This window comes from Herpailurus yagouaroundi, unplaced genomic scaffold (assembly GCF_014898765.1).
Source record: "Herpailurus yagouaroundi ecotype Mexico unplaced genomic scaffold, PumYag 28, whole genome shotgun sequence".
Lineage (NCBI taxonomy): Eukaryota > Metazoa > Chordata > Mammalia > Carnivora > Felidae > Herpailurus > Herpailurus yagouaroundi.
Window position 1 is genome coordinate 135,153,637 of NW_024412376.1, and position 20,358 is coordinate 135,173,994.

At 36.9% G+C, this 20,358-nt stretch overlaps 1 protein-coding gene and 1 long non-coding RNA gene across 2 annotated transcripts in view; one reads left to right on the plus strand and one right to left on the minus strand.

Moving 5' to 3' along the window:
- The window catches only part of PDS5A (PDS5 cohesin associated factor A), a 142,124-nt gene that overhangs the window by 30,787 nt on the left and 90,979 nt on the right, over positions 1 to 20,358 (plus strand). Inside the window, exons 3-5 of the mRNA XM_040485303.1 lie at positions 16,662 to 16,865; positions 17,963 to 18,049; positions 18,549 to 18,646. Of these exons, the coding sequence (XP_040341237.1) occupies positions 16,662 to 16,865; positions 17,963 to 18,049; positions 18,549 to 18,646 (389 nt within the window). The remainder of the gene's footprint in view (positions 1 to 16,661; positions 16,866 to 17,962; positions 18,050 to 18,548; positions 18,647 to 20,358) is intronic.
- On the minus strand, positions 3,750 to 4,490 carry LOC121036760 (uncharacterized). The gene is made up of 2 exons (XR_005793470.1): positions 4,302 to 4,490; positions 3,750 to 4,055 (listed from the first exon to the last, which is right to left on the minus strand). It is a non-coding gene; the product is annotated as an uncharacterized LOC121036760 (long non-coding RNA).

The window sequence follows — 20,358 nt, forward strand, 5'->3', positions numbered from 1 at the left end:
TAGAAAAATATGAGGATTTTAGGAGAGCTCTGCAATTCATATATTGATCTATATGCAATTATGCATATATGATCATATATGCAATTCATATATTGATCTATATATTTTTAAAAAATTTTTAAAAACATTTATTCATTTTTAAGAGTGAGAGAGGCAGAACATGATTGGGGAGGGGCAGAGAGAGTGGGAGACACAGAATCAGAAGTAGGCTCCAGGCTCTGAGCTGTCAACACAGAGCCCGATGTGGGGCTCGAACTCCTAGAACACGAGATCATGACGCTGAAGCCAGATGCTTAACCGACTGAGCCCCCCAGGCGCTCCTATTTTCTTTTTTTTTTTTTTAATTTTTTAAAAAATATTTTATTTATTTTTGACAGAGAGAGACAGAGCACAAGTTGGGGAGGGGCAGAGAGAGAAGGAGACACAGAATCCGAAGCAGGCTCCAGGCTCTGAGCTGTCAGCACAGAGCCCAGCACAGGGCTGGAACTCACAAATTGCGAGATCATGACCTGAGCCAAAGTTGGACGCTCAACCGACTGAGCCACCCAGGCGCCTCGTATTTTCTTTTCTTTTTTTTTTTTAACAGCTTTATTGAGATATAATTCACATAGAAGTCGCCCATTTAAAGTGTACAATCACTGGTTTTAGTATATTTACAGATATATATGTGAAACCATCACCATAGTCAGTTTTAGAGCAATTTGATCACCTCAGAAATCTTGTATCCTTTAGTTGTTGCTTTCCTATGCCCCTCCAACTCTAAGCAGTAACTAATTTACTTTCTGTCTCTGTACATTTCCCCTATCTGGATATTTCATATAATCGGAATCATATAACATGTGGTCTGTCACAACTGGTTTCTTTAATTTAGCACAATGTTTTCAAGGTTCCCCCATTTTGTAGCATCAGTATATCATTTCTTTTTATGGCCAAATAACAATCTGTTGTATGGTTGTATCAAATCTTGTTTATCTGTTTGTCAGTTGATGGACATTTGGAGTGATTCCACCTTTTGGCTATTAGGAATAATGCTGCTATACAGGGGGCCTGGGTGGCTCAGTCAGTTAAGTGTCCAACTCTTGGTTTCAGCTTAGGTCATGATCTCATGGTTCGTGAGTTTAGGTCCCGCATCTGGCTCCATGCTGACAGTGGAGAGCCTGCTTGAGATTCTCTCTCTCTCCCTCTCTCTCTGCCCCTCCTGGGCTCGCTTGCTCACTCTCTCTCTCTCTCTCACTCTCTCTCTCTCTCTCAAAATTAATAAACTTTTAAAAAGGAATAATGCTGCTATAAACATTTGTGTACAAATCGTTGTGTGGCCATACATCTTGTTTTTAAAAGTGGAATTACGGGGTAACTGGTCATTTTGAGGAGATGACAAACTTTTCCAAAGTGTGTGTACCATTTTATATTTTTACCAGTATATGAGACTTCCAATTTCTCCACATTCTTTTCAACAGTTGTAATTATCTAAAGTGGTATCTCATGTGAGTTTTGATTTGCATTTTCCTGGTAACTAATGATATTAATCCTTTCATGTGCTTCTTAGCCATTTGTGTATCTTGTTTGGAGAGATACCTGTTCAAATTCTATGCCCTTTTTTAAATTGGGTTATTTGTCATTTTTATGACTGAATTATAAGAGTGCTTTATATATATTCTGGATATAGGCTCCTTATCAGGTATATGATTTGCAGAAATTTTCTCCTGTTCTGTGTAATCCTTTGAAGTACAAATATTTCATCTTGATGAAGTCTAATTTATCTTTTTTTTTTCCTTTTGTCACTTATACTTTCGGTGTTGTATCTAAAAATGATTGTCACAAAGATATATGCCTGTTTTTTCCTAAGAAATTTATAGTATTAGCTCTTACATTTAGGTCCTTGCTCTGTTTCTATCAAAGTACTGAAAAATTGAAATTGATAAAGAGTTGCTAATTTTTGTGTATTCTGTAAGGGTCCATATTCATTCTTTTGCATGTGAATGTTCAGTTATCCCAGCACCATTTATTGAAAAGGCTGTTCTTTCCCCATTGGATGACTCTGGTATATCATTGTTGAAAATTAGTTGAAAATAGTTGATCGTTGATGTATGGGTTTATTTCTGCACTCTTAATTCTGTTCCATTGATTTGTGTGTCTATCCTTGTGCCAGTACCACACTGCCTCCCACCCTCCCCCAGTTTTATTGAGATATAATTGATATACAACACTGTATAAATTTGAGGTGTACCACATAATAACTAGATTTACATATATTGTGAAATAATTACTACAGTAAATTTGGTTAACATTCATCATCCTGTGTAGATACTAAAATGTTTTATTTCCCTTGTGATAAGAACTTTATATACCATCATGATTACTGTTGCTTTATAGTAAGGTTGAAATTAGGAAATGTGAATCTTCCTACTTTGTTCTTCTTCAGCATTATTTTAGCTACTACGTATGAATTTCACAATCAGCATGTCAGCATGTTATTGAATGTGCATATCTGTTTGGGAACCACAGCCATCTTAGGGCTGTCTTCCCATCTATGAACATAGGATGTTTCTCCATTTATTTAGATCTTTAATTTCTTCAATATTTTGTAGTTTTCGGAGTCTAAGTTTTACATTTCCTTTGTTAAATTCTAAATATAATTTGTATTACTGTAAGTGGAATTATTTTCTTAATTTCATTCTCAGATTGTTTTTTCCCCAAGTATTTAGAAATTTGAGTTTTGTTTACTGACCTTGGATCCTGCAACTTTGTAAGACTTATTTATTCATATTGGTTTTAATGAATTCCTTAGGCATTTTTGTAAATAAGATCATGTAATCTGTGAATAAATAATCTGGATACTTTCATGTCTTTATCTTGCCCTTGTGTCCTGTCTAGAACCTTCAGTATAATAATGTTAAATAGAAGTGGTAAGAAGCAGACATCCTTGCCTTGCTCCTAAGTGGAAAAGCAACCAGTTTTCCACCACTAAAAATGATATTGGCTGTGGGTTTTTTGTAAATGCCCTTTATCATGTTGAGGAATTTCCCTTCAACTCCTAATTACTTGAATATTTTTATCATCAAAGGGTATTAGATTTTGTGAAATATTTTTTCTGCATCTACTAAGATGACTATGTGATTTTTGCTTTTTATTTTATTGATATGATGTATTACATTAAGTGATTTTCAAATGTTAGACCAACCTTGTATTCCTGGCATAAATCCCACTTGATCATAATGTATAATTCTTTTTATAAGTTGCTAGATTTTGTTTGCTGGTATTTGTTAAAGATTTTTGCATCTGTATTTTTAAAAAGATAATGGTCTAATAGTTTTCTTGTGGTATCTTTGTCTAGTTTTGGAGTTAGGTTAATACTGAACTCATAAGATGGGTTGGAAGCGTTTTCACCATCTTTTATATTTTGGAAGAGTTGGGGGGAAATTAGCATTAATTATTTAAATGTTTGGTAGAATTTAGCAGTAAAGCCACCTGGGCCTGGGCTTTTCCTTGTAGTTTTTTATTGGTATTTCAATCTCTTCATTTGTTAAAGATTTATTCAGATTTTCTATTTTTTTCTTGAGTAGTTTGTGTTTTTCTAGGAATTTATGCATTGCATCTAAGTAGTCTAATTTATTAGCATACAGTTCATCACAGTATTCCTTTATAATGTATATGTATATTCTTTTATTATAATGACCTTCAGTAAGGTTGATAGTAATATCCCCTCTTTCATTTCTGATTCCAGTTATTTGAGTCTTCTCTCTTTTTTCTTGGTCAGCCTAGGTAAAGGTTTGTCCATTTTGTTGATCTTTTCAAAGAACCAGCTTTTGATTTTCCCTTTCAGTAGCAGTCATCAAGTTCTCCTGGGCAGAAGTATTTTTTTGGCAACTGATATAGGAGTCTTTGCCCAGTTCTGCTTCCCTGCCACTGTCTACTCTTTCCCACCATTCCCTTTTCATCTTGCCCCTGGAGAATTTCCCTGTACTTGCTATTGCTTATCCTTTGGCTTTCACTGCTTGTACCATAATTAATTCCATCTGTTTTTTCCCCACATATATACACTTGTCTGCTTGAACCTCATTTTTCTTTTTTTTTCTTTTTTTAATTTTTTTTTTCAACGTTTATTTATTTTTGGGACAGAGAGAGACAGAGCATGAACGGGGGAGGGGCAGAGAGAGAGGGAGACACAGAATCAGAAACAGGCTCCAGGCTCCGAGCCATCAGCCCAGAGCCTGACGCGGGGCTCGAACTCACGGACCGCGAGATCGTGACCTGGCTGAAGTCGGACGCTTAACCGACTGCGCCACCCAGGCACCCTGAACCTCATTTTTCTTTTCCTTCTTTCTTCTAAATTCGAATCCACTTAACCTTAAGATAAGCCAGCAGCTTTTCATTGCACTTTTGAGTAGAAAGATCTTGAATAATGATTGATCATTTAAAGAGTAGGGCAAATAATCCACCTTTAGGAAAAGGAAAGTTAGAAAGCTTGAAGTTAAAGTAATACATCAGTGACATCTATTAAGCTGCCATGTGCCCCCATCTAAATTATTTACTGTAGTCTTCACCTAAATACACTGAGAAAAGTAGGCTTTTTGAGGTGGCCTGAGAACATAACCAGTTAGTATTTATAGCACTATAACAGTATAGTTTCTATAGTATACTTGCTTTATGTGTAAGTATTTTATTTTTCTGTAGCCATTTTGGATAACCACTCATCCTGCTATACTATACTATATAATATATAGGTTGAGACATGAGAGTGATAAGCCATACTGCTTGGACTTGAATTTTTATGCTGTTGAGCAAGTTACTTAGCCTGTTTCCTCATCTGTTAAATGGAGCTGTTAATGCCCTTCCGTAAGTAATCATTGTATTAGAGGAGTTAATAGTACATTTCAATTACTAGATAGGCACCTGGGTGGCTCAGTCGGTTTAGCATCCGACTCTTGATTTCCACTCAGGTCATGACCTCACAGTTCATGAATTCAAGCTCCACATTGGGCTCTGGGCTGACAACATGGAGCCCGTTTAGGGTCTTCTGTCCCTCTCTCTGGCCCTCCCACCTCTCAATAAATAAATAAATAAATAAATAAATAAATAAATAAATAAAATAGCTTGAAGTATGAAATATGCCTTCACATAGCAAAAACTCAAATGAGAGCTGTTAGTACTAATACAGATACTACCTATAAAAAATATGCTTTCACTGAGAGTTTTCTCTATTATATGAAGGTCAAACTGTAGAATAATTAATGGGTTTGTATAATGTTGCCTTAACTCATTTTGCCTTTCAGCCTCACAAGTACCCCAAAGTTAGAGAACATCTAAGATTATGTTTTTTTTTTTAATTTTGTTTTGTTTTGTTTTTAATATTTATTTGTTTTTGAGAGAGAGAGTGAGCAGGGGAGGGGTAAAGAGAGAGGGAGACCCAGAATCTGAAACAGGCTCCAGACTCTGAGCTGTCAGCCAAGAGTCCCAACACAGGGCTTGTACTCACAGACTGCGAGACCTGAGCCTAAATCTGACGCTTAGCCGACTGAGCCACCCAGGTGCCCCTTTATTTATTTTTGAGAGAGAGACAGCTCGAGCAGGGGAGGGACAGAGAGAGAGAGGAAAAGAGAGAATGGATGCGGGCTCAAACTCCCAAAACCATGAGATCTTGACCTGAGCTGAAACTGGATGCATAACCAACTGAGCCACCTGAGGCCCCTCTAAGATTATGTTAAAACGAAAGTCACCTCTGAAGCCTCAGTATAAGTATGAGACTCTCAGCTTTAAGGCTACTCATATTTTAGGACCTTATGAATTTCCCTTGAAGCTAAAATAGCTTCTGTGATGACTGCCTGTGTTAGAGTCAGTGCCCAGGTTATTTTTAGAATCCTAGGAGTACTAGGTTACCTTAAAACATGCCCTCTAATTTAGAAACTTGCAGGAATCATTTGTAGTTTTGTAGTATATGCTTATTAAATGGCTTGGGACTGATAAAATGGACCTTTAGAATAGATTTGGGTTTGGAGTTCAGGAAGAGGATAGTGGTATGTGTAGCATCTAACTTTTCTATGCCACACAATTTAGGTATGAGAGGATAACCTTATCTCATTAAAAAATGCTAACATTGGGGCGCGAGGGTGGCTCAGCTGGTTGAGTGTCTCACTTTTGATTTCGACTTAGGTCATGATCTCATAGTTGGTGGGACAGCGCAGAACCTGCTTGGGATTCTCTCTCTCCTTTTCTCTCTGTCCCTCCCCTGCTCATGCTCGCTCTCTCTCTCTCTCTCTCTCAAATATACATGTGGGTTTTTTTTTTAATTTTTTTTTTTTACATTTATTTATTTTTGAGAGAAAGAGAGACAGCGTGAGCAGGGGAGGGGCAGAGAGAGAGGGAAACACAGAATCAGAAGCAGGCTCCAAGCTGTCAGCACAGAGCCTAATGCAGGGCTCGAACCCACAAACTGTGAGATCATGACCTGAGCCAAAGTCAGATGCTTAACTGACTGAGCCACCCAGGCGCACCTAAATATACATGTTTTTTAACTCTAACATTAAGTAAATATATTAGTAACAAAACAAATTAAACCTACTAAAACCTACAAAACCTAGTAAGACAATTAATTTTTTCCCAAAGAATAAGTTAATTTGTTGAAGTTGAATGAAATAGGTATATTGGTGCTTTGTTGTTGTTTATTGTGGGATTTTTTTCCCCTCTTGCCCAGGTACAGGGTTTCTTTCTTTTCTTTTTCAGTTATAAATTATTCAGCTTACTTAAACTAAAAAGTTAAACCCTTCACCCATTTCTCCCACCCCCTACCTCTGGCAACCACCAGTTTGTTCTCTGTGTCTGTGAGCTTGGTGTTTTGTTTTTGTTTTTGTTTTGTTAAGATCCCACATAAAAGAGAGATCATATGGTATTTGTCTTTCTCAGACTTATTTCACTTAGCGTAACACCCTTGAGGTTCATCCACGTTGGTGCAAATGGCAATATTTCATTATTTTTTGTAGCTGAATAATATTCCATTGTGAGTGTGTGTGTGTGCATGCATGTGCGTAAAACACAATTTCTTTATTCATTCTTCTATGGACACTTAAGTTGTTTCCATATCTTGGGAGTTGTAAATAATGCGTCAATGAATGTGAGGGTGTAGATATTTTTTCAAGTTAGTGTTTTTGTTTTCTTCAGGTAAATACTCAGAAATAGAATTGCTGAATCATATGGTAGTTCTATTTTTATTTTTTGGTTTTATCTTAATATTAGCCCTTAGTCTTGAAATGTATATTGATTGCACAGTTAATGACAAATCAGAATTTCAGAGAGATTTCCATTCTCAGACTTGGTCGACCACTAAAGTGTAGAGCACATCAAGATTATTCTAGTATGTTTAATTCCTTCAGAAAACATTACACATTTATATCTTACTTTGTAGGACCAGTGTAGAATACGCACAATGTGGCCCCTAGACCTTAGATCAAAATTGTTTTGAGGATTCATGGTTTTTACATTAATAACCATTGCAAGGTGATGCTGTAAGCAAGGTGATGCTTTGTAACTGATAAAGTGTTTACAATTCAAAGGAGTCAGTGATCTTTCAGACTAGGGTGGTCAAATTGGGCTTCAAGAAGAGGAAGTAGAATTTGGGCAGAAACTTTAAGAGCAGGTAATATTTTAATCAAGAGTGTATTTTGAGGTGAGGAGTATTGTTAGGGGTAGAAGCAGTTCAAAGATATATTCATATATTTCTTTACTAAGTGTTGAGCTCTCTGAGCTCTTATTTCTGTGCAAAGCCATAAAGATGCTCAGGATGTTTTTGGAAGATAATAAATAATCCTAGTTTGACTACAGTGAAGAGTTGAAATCAATATACACTTTAAATTTACAAGTATATTCATATACATATGTGTACATGTGCACATATATACACATACCATCTGTATATACATATGTATCATACAGGTATATATACATGCATAAAAGTAAGATAAAAGTATGAGTTATGTTTTAAAATGTCATAAGATGTTGGTTGGTGGGAACCATGGTTTGAATTGTGGTAACATTAAAATAGATATTTTAAGAACAACTTGGAAGCACTGTGTTTGATTTTGAGAATTAGACTAAAATAGGGTATGATGTAAGAAGGGTATAAGAAGAAATGTAAGTTTTATAAACTGTATTCAGTGTGCAGGTAACTCACTTTTTTTTTTTTTAATGTTTATTTGGGGGTGGGGGCAGAGAGAGAGAGGGAAACACAGAATCTGAAGCAGGTTTCAGGCTCTGAGCTGTCAGCACAGAGCCCGATGCAGGGCTCGAACCCACAAACCTCAAGACCATGACCCGAGCCAAAGTCAGACACTCAACCGAGCCGCCCAGCTGCCCCGAAAGTAACTCACTTTTGAGATAACTAGGTGGGGCTCTTAAGAATATGGAGGTTTTGGGGGCACCTGGGTGGCTTGGTTGGTTAAGTGTTTGACTTTGGCTCAGGTCATGATCTCATGGTTTGTGAGTTTGAGCCCTGCGTTGGGCTCTGTGCTGACAGTTCGAAGCCTGGAGCCTGCTTCAGATTCTGTGTCTCCCTCTTTCTCTCTGCCCCTACTCTGCTTGTGCTCTGTCTCTCTTACAAAAAATAAATAATAAACATTTTAAAAAATTAAAAAAAAGAATATTGAAGTTTTCTTGAAGGAGATTTAGAATCTATGTGCAATGAAAAGACAATAATTGATAAGTTTGGTCACTATGTCACTTGAACTTTGAGCTTTAGGCCCAAAGGCTGCTCTAATCTGTTAACTCCAAAATTATAATATGCATTAGATAGACTTATTTTTGTAGTTCTAATGGTTTATGCATTAACTGTGTTCCTGCCTCACTTGCTCTTTCAGGTTTCACCTCAGCTGTATATTAGATAGAAAGATTTATGTTTAAATAATCACATGAAACTGGAAAAGGGATACATACGGGCAAACAGCTCAGTACTCATTCTGATCTGGTGGTCCATGTATATACTCAGTGAATGAGCCACCATTTTAGTATAAAAATTATGTTTATTTAATTACCATGTGTATACATTTTCACCTCTGAAAGGTGGATTTTTTTTTGCTGTTGTTTAAAGATTAGCATACGCTAGAGATTGTCTGAACTAGTTGTTACATTCATAATTCAACAAGTAGAGTGCTATGTATCCGTACAGTTTTATAGATTCTGGACTACACAAATGAATACATTTTATTGCTATTGCAGAATTTAAAAGTCCTAGTGAAGAAAGAGAATAATAAAAGTAAAGTGAAGAAAATTTTGAGAACTTAAAACCCTGGCATGTGAGAGTTAAAATGGTGTTCAGGAAGATACTAGATTAGTAATCCTGAGATGGAGGTTTTAGTTTTTAGTACTAGACCTATACCATTAACTCATTTTTTCAGTTAATATCTCTAGTTTTCCATTTCTCTCTCTGTATGTCTTCCTCTCCCCTTCTCCCACTTCTTCCCCTCCCTTGTTTTTTTTTTTTTTTTTTTTTAAGTTTATTTGTTTATTTACAGAGAGAGGGAACAGGAGTATGGGAGGGTCAGAGAAAGAATTCAAGCAGGCTCTGCACTGTCTGTCAGTGTGGAGCCCGATGTGGGGCTCAAACCCATGAACTAGGAGATCATGACCTGGGCTGAAATGAAGAGTCTGAGGCTTAACTGATTGAGCCGCCCAGGCGCTGCTCCCTTCCCTTATTTTTAAATGGAGTTGAATTTTTTTTTTTTTTAATGTTTATTTCTGAGAGAGCGCGTGAGCATGAGCAGGGGAGGGGCAGGGAGGGAGAGAATCCCAAGGAGGCTCTGTGTTGTCAGCACAGAACCTGATGTGGGACTGGATCTCAAACTGGGAGATCATGACCTGAACCTAAATCAAGAGTTGGATGCCCAACCAACTAAGCCACCCAGGCTTGGTTGAAATTTCTGAAATCTTACACATTATCTAAAAGGTGATTAGGTTAGCTGTTTAGGTGATTAGGTTAGAGGAAATCTGAGGGGTGCCTTCATTTCATGAATTTTAATATTCTTTAAAAAAAAAAGTGTATGCCCACTTTGTGCCAGTCACTGTTCTAATCAGTAAGGATATAGCTGTTAACAGACAAAAATTATTTTCCTAACAAAATTTAGGTGAAAGAAGCGTGCAATTTATTTTTTAAAGTTTTTTTAATGTTTATTTTTGAGAGGGTGGGGGAAGGGCAGAGAGAGAAGGAGACACAGAGTCTGAAGCAGGCTCCAGGCTCTGAGATGTCAGCACTGAGCCTGACATGGGGCTCTAATTCACGAACTGTGAAATCATGACCTGAGCTGAAGTCAGACACTTAACCAATTGAGCCACCCAGAGACCCCTATTTTTTAGTTTTAAAAGTAGAATTAGAATACTTTGTAAATGTAATTATATTTCCATATCTGACATTTCTATGTCAAGCTAATCAATGATAAATATGTTCTATTAAAATCAGAAACTTTTTTTCAGACAAGTCTTGTTTGGTGAAACTTTCAACTATTAGTATATGCGTGTTTGTCCTGTATTTTATGGTAAATATTCTTTCTTAATTTTAGTTTTTTATTTTGATATAACTTCAGACTTGGGAAAGCAGCAAGAACCGTAAAAAGAGCCTTCTTTGTTCTCCAGATGTTAACTTTTTCCATTTTTACTCCTCTTTTCCTCTCTCCCTACTCCCATGCCCTATATGAGCACAAAGCCATTTATAACAAAAACACTACATTCAGTTCTTTAAGATGCCATTCTTGATGTTTGTATTTGGGCTCATCTGGACAGTGATGTTCGGTCATCCACATCTGTTTTTGCCAGGTTAGGTCATTCATGCTGTGGTTGTCTATATTTAATGACAGTGTATATGATAGCATTCCTCTCTTGAAGACTTAACTAGCTATTCCTAAGGACCAAATGTTCTTTTGTGTTTCTGGGTTTTTTTTTTGTTTTGTTTTATTACACTGTTATTACTTCATCTAGAACTTTATATTCTTTTTTTTTTTTTTTTAATTTTTTCTTTCAGCGTTTATTTATTTTTGGAACAGAGAGAGACAGAGCATGAACAGGAGAGGGGCAGAGAGAGAGGGAGACACAGAATCAGAAACAGGCTCCAGGGTCTGAGCCATCAGCCCCAGAGCCTGACGCGGAGCTCGAACTCATGGACCACGAGATCGTGGCCTGGCTGAAGTCGGACGCTTAACCGACTGCGCCACCCAGGCGCCCCATAGAACTTTATATTCTTAACTCGTATTTTGATATATTTGTGTTTATTTCGCTTGGTTGTTACATTAATTAACATGTAAGTAAGAAAAATATTTCTCCAGTTTTAGAAGTCATTTGTACCAATTTTTTAAATTGTGGCAAAATATACATAATATAAAATTTCCCATTTTAACCATGTTTAATAACAGTTGAGTGGCATCAAGTACATTCACATTGTTATGCAACTATCAGCACCATCCATCTCCAGAACTTTCTCGTTATCCCTAACGGAAACTCTGTACCCATTAAACACTAAGTCCTCATTCCCTCCTCCCTCTAATCACTGATGATCACTGTTCTACTTTCTGTCTCTGTGAATTTGACTACTCTGGGTATTTTATATAAGTTAAATCATACGTGGGGTGCCTGGGTGGCTCAGTCGCTTAAGTGTCCGACTTTGGCTCAGGTCACGATCTTGCAGTTTGTGGGTTTGGGCTCTGTGTTGGGCTCTGTGCTGACAGCTCAGAGCCTGGAGCCTGCTTCGGATTCTGTGTCTCCCTCTCTCTTTCTGTCCCTTCCCCCCTCATGCACACACGCATGTGCATGTGCATGCTCTCTCTCTCTCTCTCTCTCTCTCTCTCTCTCTCTCAAAAATAAATAAAAATGTTTTTTTTAAAAAAAGTTAAATTATATGTCAGTCCAAATAGGATGTAAGATATTGGCAAGGAAGTAATAAGCATTATCATAGCTTTCAAAAAATACTTTTTACTACAACCCATGTTAAGAAATACTTTATATTGTGCTCTCCAGTTCAAACAGCCATGTATGTGATATTAATCTGAAACCAGATTTGAACTAAATAATAACCTTATCATATGTGACGCACTCTAATAGTTTCTTTATTTTCTTCTCTCCCTTCCTTCTGTGCTGGTATTGATCTTGTTCTGGGACTTTGTGATCCAGAGTGCACAACCTACCTTATCCATAAACTTAGATGATAATAGTACCTACTTCTAGGAAATATTGTCATAACTAAACCTTTGCCATAATGATTGCTCTAGAGCCTCACACACCTAATAGTTTAGTACCAGCACAAAATGGATGCATCCTTCCTGTCTCTTCAAAGCTTAATGCTACTGCTGCTAGTCTACACCACAAAATGCCTTTACTTCACAGTTGCCAGCCAAAAAATATGTATCTATATCTGTATAGAGATAATAGTAGAAGCAATAGTAATACAACTTCTTCCACACTTCTACTTACAAAATCATGAATAAGTACTTGTGATTGGCTAAACCAAAATTACAACTGTAACCCTATTGTAAGGGAACCTAGGATATATAGTTTTTAGCTTTCCTGCCTCTGCAGTACAGAAAAGAATATTTAAAAAACTGCAGAATGGATGCGGTTTCAGTTAATTTTTGTTGTGTAAAAACCTAGTGGGTTAAAATTATTGTTTCTCACAGTTCTGTGATTTGACTGCTCCATGTGGTATCAGCTGGAGTTACTCTTACAAGCTAAATTTAGCTGGGAGCCCAGCTAGAGCTCTGAGTTCTCTACATAGTCTGCCTCTTTGTGTGTTTCTCATCTTCCAGGTTTGTACGCGTGGTCTCTTCTTTCTTGGATAGTCTGGTTTTCTTAAGTGTGGCTGCTAGGTTCCAGTAGGAAGCATTCCAGCCCCGGTGTGCAAGTGGTTATCAGGCCTCTCCTTGCTTTATCTTTGTTAATGTCCTGTTGATCAAAGTAAGTCGTGAGCTCAAACCCAGAGTCTTTGTAAGAGAGGACCAAACAAGATGAAAATATTAGGAGACATACTATGGTAGGTAGCCTCCAAGATGGCCCTGAATGATCTTCCTTTCCTTATATTCCAGCTGAATAGGACTCTCCTGAGTAATTAATAAGCTATTGTGGAAATGAAAGTATATGCTTTGTGAGGGTAGGTCATAAAAGATTGCCATTTATGGGGCGCCTGGGTGGCTCTGTTGGTTGAGCATCCGACTTCAGCTCAGGTCATGATCTCCCGGTTCATGGGTTTTAGCCCTGCATATTAGCTGCTGTGCTGACAGCTCAGAGCATGGAGCCTGCTTCAGATTCTAGGTCTCCCTCTCTCTCTGCCCCTCCCCCACTTACACTCTGTCTCTCAAAAATGAATAAATATTAAAAAACCAAAAAAAGATTGCCGTCTACAGCTTGCATTCTTGGGTCACTACTGGGAGAAAGCTAGCTGCCATTCCATGAGGACACTCAAGCACCTGTCCAGAGAGCCCCTATAGAGAAGAACTGATGCCTTTTGCCCAAAGCCAGTAGCCACTTACTAACCATGTGAATGATCTGCCTTCGAAACAAATCCTCTAGGTTTGTCAGGCCTTCAGATGATTGTAGCCTTGATGGACTACAGTTTCATGTGAGAGTTCAAGCAAAACCACCTAGCTAAGTCACTCCGATTCTGCCTCCACAGAAACTGTGTGACAAATAAATGTTTGTTGTTTTAAGGCATGGAGTTTGGGGGTATTTTGTCACATAGCAGTAGATGACAAATACATATACTTTTCTCCTGACATATATTTTTTGATGACTCCCATTTCATGTATAATAAAATATAAAGCTCTTTAGCTACGGCATTTAGGAGTACAGTTTGCCTTTTTTACTTTAACTCTCACCTGCAACTGAATTTGCTCAGATTGCTTCAGAATACTTAGTAAGATATTTCTAAATGACTTCAAAGTTTGGCTGAATTAGCTTTGAAGGAGTCATCAACCTTGTGAGTGAGACATTCATTCATTTACTGGCTACCTCTTTTTTTTTTTTTTTTTAATGTTTGTTTATTTTTGAGAGAGCACAAGTGGGGAAGGGGCGGAGAGAGAGGGGGACAGAGGATCCAGAGCATGCTCTGTGCTGTCGCAGAGCCCAATGCGGGGCTCAAACTCATGAATCATGAGATTGTGACTTGAGCTGAAGTCAGACCCTGAAGTTCGACACTTAAGCGGCTGAGCCACCCGAGCGCCCCTGAATAGTCCTGTTTCTGTGTAAAGAAACTGAATCTGAAATTAAAAACCTTCCCACGAGGGGCACCTGGGTGGCTCAGTCAGTTGAGTGTCCAACTCATGATTTTGGCTCAGATCGTGATCTCACAGTTAGCCTACTTGGGATTCCCCAGTACACCTCCCCACCCCACCCCACCCCACCCCGCACCCGCCCTTCCCCCTCCATGCATGCACTTTCTCTGTGTCTCAAAAATAAAACTTAAAAAAAGGGAGGATTATTCAGATAGTGTATTTCATGTGACAGCCCCCCCGCCATGTATTATTATTATTAGAATGGGTAATATGTCCTCTTTTTCATTCCCAATACTGGTAATTTGTGACTTCTCTCTCTCTCCTCGATTTATTCCTGTAGAGGCAAGTCAATTCTATCAGTCTTTTTTTTTTTTTTTTCAACGTTTATTTATTTTTGGGACAGAGAGAGACAGAGCATGAACGGGGGAGGAGCAGAGAGAGAGGGAGACACAGAATCGGAAACAGGCTCCAGGCTCTGAGCCATCAGCCCAGAGCCTGATGCGGGGCTCGAACTCACGGACCGCGAGATCGTGACCTGGCTGAAATCGGATGCTTAACCGACTGCGCCACCCAGGCGCCCCTCTATCAGTCTTTTCAACAGTCAACATTTGGCATTATTTGGTTTTTCTCTTTTGTATGTTTGTTTTCCAATTCATTGGTGTCTGTTCTTAATTTTTCCTCTTTTGATTCTACCTTTTTATTTAACTTGGTATTTTTCTAACTGCTTGAGATGGACATGTAGATCACTGATTTTTCATTCTTCTGATGTATACTTTTATGGCTATAAATTTCCCATAAATACAGCTTTAATTGCATCCTACAAGTATTGATAATTTATATTTTCATTGTCATTCAGTTCAGAGTATTTTCTAAATTCCTTTATGATTCCTTCTTTGATGAGTTGAACTTCACTAAATATTTAAGGAAGAAAGATAAAACCAGTCTTACTACAAACTTTCCATGGTAGAAGAGAAGGGATCACTTCTCAATTTGTTTTAAGCCAGTACAACCTCATTTCTAAAATGGACAAGTTGTCTTAAAGTTATAGGTCAGTTTCTTTCATGAATAGAAATGCAAAAATTGAAATAATAGCATCTCAAATCTAGAAGTATACAAATGCAATGACCTGGTTGGCTTTATTTTAAAATGGAACCTTGGACTAAAATTAGATTTTAGGAATAGAAACTTGGATTAAAATTAGAAGACTAGTCAGTGGGATTTACTTTCACAGAATTAGGAAAATATGTAGGTGCAGAAAAAAATGATAAAATTCAATACATATGATGTCATCTTCTGTATGATTTATTTCACTTAGTATAGTACCCTGTAGGTTCATTTGTGTCATGAATAGCAAGATTTCATTCTTTTTATGGCTGAGTAATATTCTCTTGTGTGTGTATATATCACCTTTATCCACTTATCTGTTGGTGGACATTTAGGTTGCCTCCATATCCTGGCTATTGTAAATAATGGTGCAGTAAACATCAGGGTGCATATATCTTTCCTGATTAGTGTTCTTATTTTCTTCAGGTAAATAACCAGAAATGGAATTACTGAGGTGTATGGTTTCTGTTTTTAATTTCTTGAGGAACCTCAACACTTTTCCACAGTGGCTGCACCAATTGGTTCCCACCAACAGTGCATGAGGGTCCCCTATTTCTCACATCCTCTCCAACACTGATTTTGGCTCAGGTCATGATCTCCCAATTTGTGAGACTTCAACATTGCATCAGGCTCTATGCTGAGAGTGCAGAACCTGCTTTGGATTCTCTCCCTTTACCCTCCCCTGCTTGCACACAAGCACACACACGATCTCTCTCTCTTTCTCAAATAAATAAACTTTAAAAAAAGGGGGTGGGGTGCCTGGGTGGCTCAGTCAGTTAAGCACCTGACTCTTGATTTCTGCTCAGATCATGATCTTGTGATTCTAAGTTCGAGTCCTGCATGGGCCTCCATGCTCACAGTGTGGAGCCTGCTTGGGATTCTGTTTTCTCTTTGTCCCTCTCTCTCTGCCCGTCTCCTGCTCATGTGTTGCTCCCTCCCTCACCCCCAAGAATAAATATTTTTTTTAAATACTTAAAAATAAAAGAGCCTAAGTCAAGACAGCTTTTATAATAAAATATAAAAGAAACAATTGATGATGTTACAAAATATCATATGAGTTTGGCTGTTCATATGAAGCTAAGAACTTTTTACCTGGGGTAGGTGTAAAATGATAACAATCTTAAATGACTCTCACGAAGAATCCAAGCTCAAGGATTGGAAGAATATTGTTAAAGTGTCCATACTACACTTGATTATGAATCCTCTGATAGTGATTACTAGTTTGTGTTGTAATGGACATGAGTTTTAAAAAATATATATCCTCTACTAATTTCTAAATATTAGGAGTTGAGTATTTTTTTTTCCTTTCATACATTTTTTCAGATGGTAGTAAAAACTTTTATGGATATGGATCAGGACTCAGAAGACGAAAAACAGCAGTATCTCCCACTAGCCTTGCATCTTGCATCTGAATTTTTCCTCAGGAATCCCAATAAAGATGTGCGTCTCCTTGTAGCATGTTGTTTGGCTGACATCTTTCGAATCTATGCCCCAGAAGCTCCGTATACTTCCCACGATAAACTTAAGGTAAATATAGTCTTTACAGAATTAGTTTACTTTTCTAGTTTAGGTTACCTTTAGGGACATAGTTTTTATTATTATTCACCTATCATCATAAGATTATATCATAAATTGTAAAACAAATCATTCAATTAAAATTCTTTGTATATCCACAAAAATGGTATTTTTATGAGGCATTTAGGGTTTAGATCAAAACTAGTCCCTGTCTCCTCATCTGTAACCTTCATGATAACCCATCACAAAGCCCAGATGGCTGAATTGTAGGGATAAATAGTGGATTAATGACACTTTTAAAACAGTAGTGTAACAGAATTTACATATTCAAATGATGATTTCCCCCTGCAAGTTTTACATGCACAATTACATTATGCTCATCTTGGAGATTTCTGCCTTTGTTTGGAATGTTTGAGGAATTCTTTTCAGTTCCTCTTGAGCTCACTCCATATTCTGAATAATTTTATTCTTGGCAAATTTTAATACTTTGAGCTGCTTTCTTTCTAATAGTCCTCAAGTCAGTTTTTTGCATATTGATTCTATTTTGGGTTAAAACTTCTAAAGAAAGCTTATTAAGAAATGGCACACTATTGTCATAAAAAGTACAACCTTTAAACCAGTCTGTTGTTATTTTTGTTCCACACAAATTTGTAGTTGCACAACAGATTCAAGCTAGATACTAAAAATTACTATTTACATGTAGGAAATAGTAATGGAAAGACTCTTGTGCAGAATCTTAAAATGAAGACGGTTGTTTGGCATAATGCAAGATGAAGATAGTAAGTAGAAGTTCTGTAGTCGAAGAAAGGGTAATAAGATACAGAACTTATGTTTCTCCTAGAATGAGAAAGCCTAAAGATTTATGGCAATAGTAAACTTTTTTTTTTTTATCATTTCTAAAGGATATAATTTTATATGATTTGCTCTGTTCTCATTATTTGGAATAATGGACTAAACCAGTCTCACTCAAGTCATTCAGCTAAAGGAGAATTTTGTTTTATAATATGTAATAGAGAATATATATACAGATTATTATTAGTGTATTGTGAAAGAAAGAGTATTAAGTATTTGTATCTAAACTAATGTATTTTATCATTTTGTTTTAACAGGACATATTTTTGTTTATTACCAGACAATTAAAAGGTTTGGAGGATACAAAGAGTCCACAGTTTAATAGATACTTTTATTTATTAGAGGTAAAAAAAGATTTTAATAAATATCATGCTATTCGTGTAATAAATTCCTTTTTAGTAACTTTCTTGTGTAAAATGAAATTTTTTTGTTTTATACAAATCCCCTTTAATAAAATATCTTCTTTAAGATGAAGTACATTCTGCTGGAAAATCTATTCTATTTGAAACTCTGTTTTCATTTTTCTATTTTTATTCTCTTCTAATCTGAAGAGGGATTAAGTTGAATTAATTTTCACTGTTCCTTATATATAGTATGTGTATATGTCTACTAATATCTAACAGTTTAGTATTTTTCAGTTAAAGGATAATGCTAACAGATAGAGGTCTTTTAAAGGTCACAGTATATGAAGAACTAAAGTTTAACAACTTTAATTTTGTATAGTTGGATCTTCATAAGCTTTAATATACATTTGTAATTCTGAAAATGAAATTTTAGTAATGAGTTTGCTTTTGTGAAATTATTCTGTGCATGTGTAAATAATCATTTATTTATTTATTTAAGAACTTAGCTTGGGTTAAATCATATAACATCTGCTTCGAATTGGAAGATTGCAATGAAATTTTTATTCAACTTTTTAGGACTCTCTTCTCAGTGATCAAGTAAGTTATTTTTTAAGCATTTGTTTGTCTTTTTTTCTTGCTGTGCATATATTGGAGTACTGTGTACTGTGCCTGTAACTAAGATCTTTTAGATTTTTAACAAGGTGTTTTCCTTAGAAGACTTGAAATGAAGAGGAACATAAGATCTGTTGTCTGAAAGCTGCCTTTGCTCTCATACTACCATTTGAAATTATAGTATCAGTTATATTGGTTGAATCTTATAAAGCAAATGGTGTGAGACCTTATATAATGAAGTACTAAGTTATGAGGTGGAAATTATAAGTATTTAAGTACCATTAGTGAGTGCTGGAAATCATAGTACTTCAGTGGAAGCACACTGATTCCCATTTTTGAGCTAGAAAAAAATCTTAAGCATTGCTCTTTACATAAGTAGCAGTAATGCACAGGGAAAGGAGTGTGGTAGCTTGCCCAAGGACACATCACTGAACAGGACAGCCCAAGCTCTTGATTTCAGTCCAGTGTTGTGTTGTGTTTTGTTGTTCTGTTTTTTTGTACAGTAAACCAAGCATTTTTCTGAGATATGTTTTATAGCATTGCACTATATACAAACATATCTCACATAAATTTTAAAAAATTTTTATAAAGTTTATTGAGAAAGAGAGAACATGTGCACAAGTGGGGAAGGGGCAGAGAGAGAGAGAGAGAGAGAGAGAGAGAGAGAGAGAGAGAGAGAAAATCTCAAGCAGGCTCTGCACTGTCAGTTTGGAGCCTGATGCAGGGCTCAGACTCACGAACCATGGGATCATGACCTGAGCCTAAATCAAGAGTTGGATGCTTAACCAATTGAGCCACCCGGGCACCCTAAATTTAAAATTTTCTAGGAACCACATTTAGAAAGATAGAAAGAAACAAGTAAAATTTATTTTGATAATATACTTTATCCCACAATATCCAAAAGCATTATTTAAAAAAAATTTTTTTTAATGTTTATTATTTATTCTTGAGAGAGAGAGAGAGAGAAAGCAGGGAAGGGGCAGAGAGAGAGGGAGACACAGAATCTGAAGCGGGCTCCAGGCTCTCAGCTGTCAGCACAAGAGCCCAGCACAGGGCTCTACCTCATGAGCTGCAAGATCATGACCTGAGCCCAAGTCAGATGCTTAACCAACTGAGCCACCTAATCGCCCCTCCAAAAGCATTATTGTTTCAATATGTGGTTCTGTTCATACTACAAGTGTTTAATAGCCAAGTGGCTATTATTTAATGGCTTCCATATTGGACAGCACATTTCTAGGGTTTTCTGTAGTTTTTTATGAATACTGTCATGTTTTGTATTTCCTTAGATAGAATGGTAGGAATAGAATTTAACCTGGAATAAACAGGAAAGGACTGGACTGGAATGGTATAGAAATAGACGTTTATAAAGAGACTGCATGAGAAAAAAGCTTCCTGTGGCAACTAACTGAAGGCCTGTAAATAAATGGTAAAGTATATAAACTTTACCTTTTGTGTTAGTTAGCTTTTTCTGCATAACAACCCAAAACTTGGTAGCTTAAAATAGCCCCCATCTTATTTAGCTCATGATTCTGCTTGGCAATTCTTTTTGGTTTGGGGTGGTCTCACTTATGTATTTGCAGTCAGTTGGCAAGACGTCTGGCAGTTGGCTGAGAAATAGGACAACTAGGTCACGTGTCTCTCTCATCTTCTCATCATCCAGCAAGGTAGCCCAGGACTTTTCAAATGCTGACTAGGTT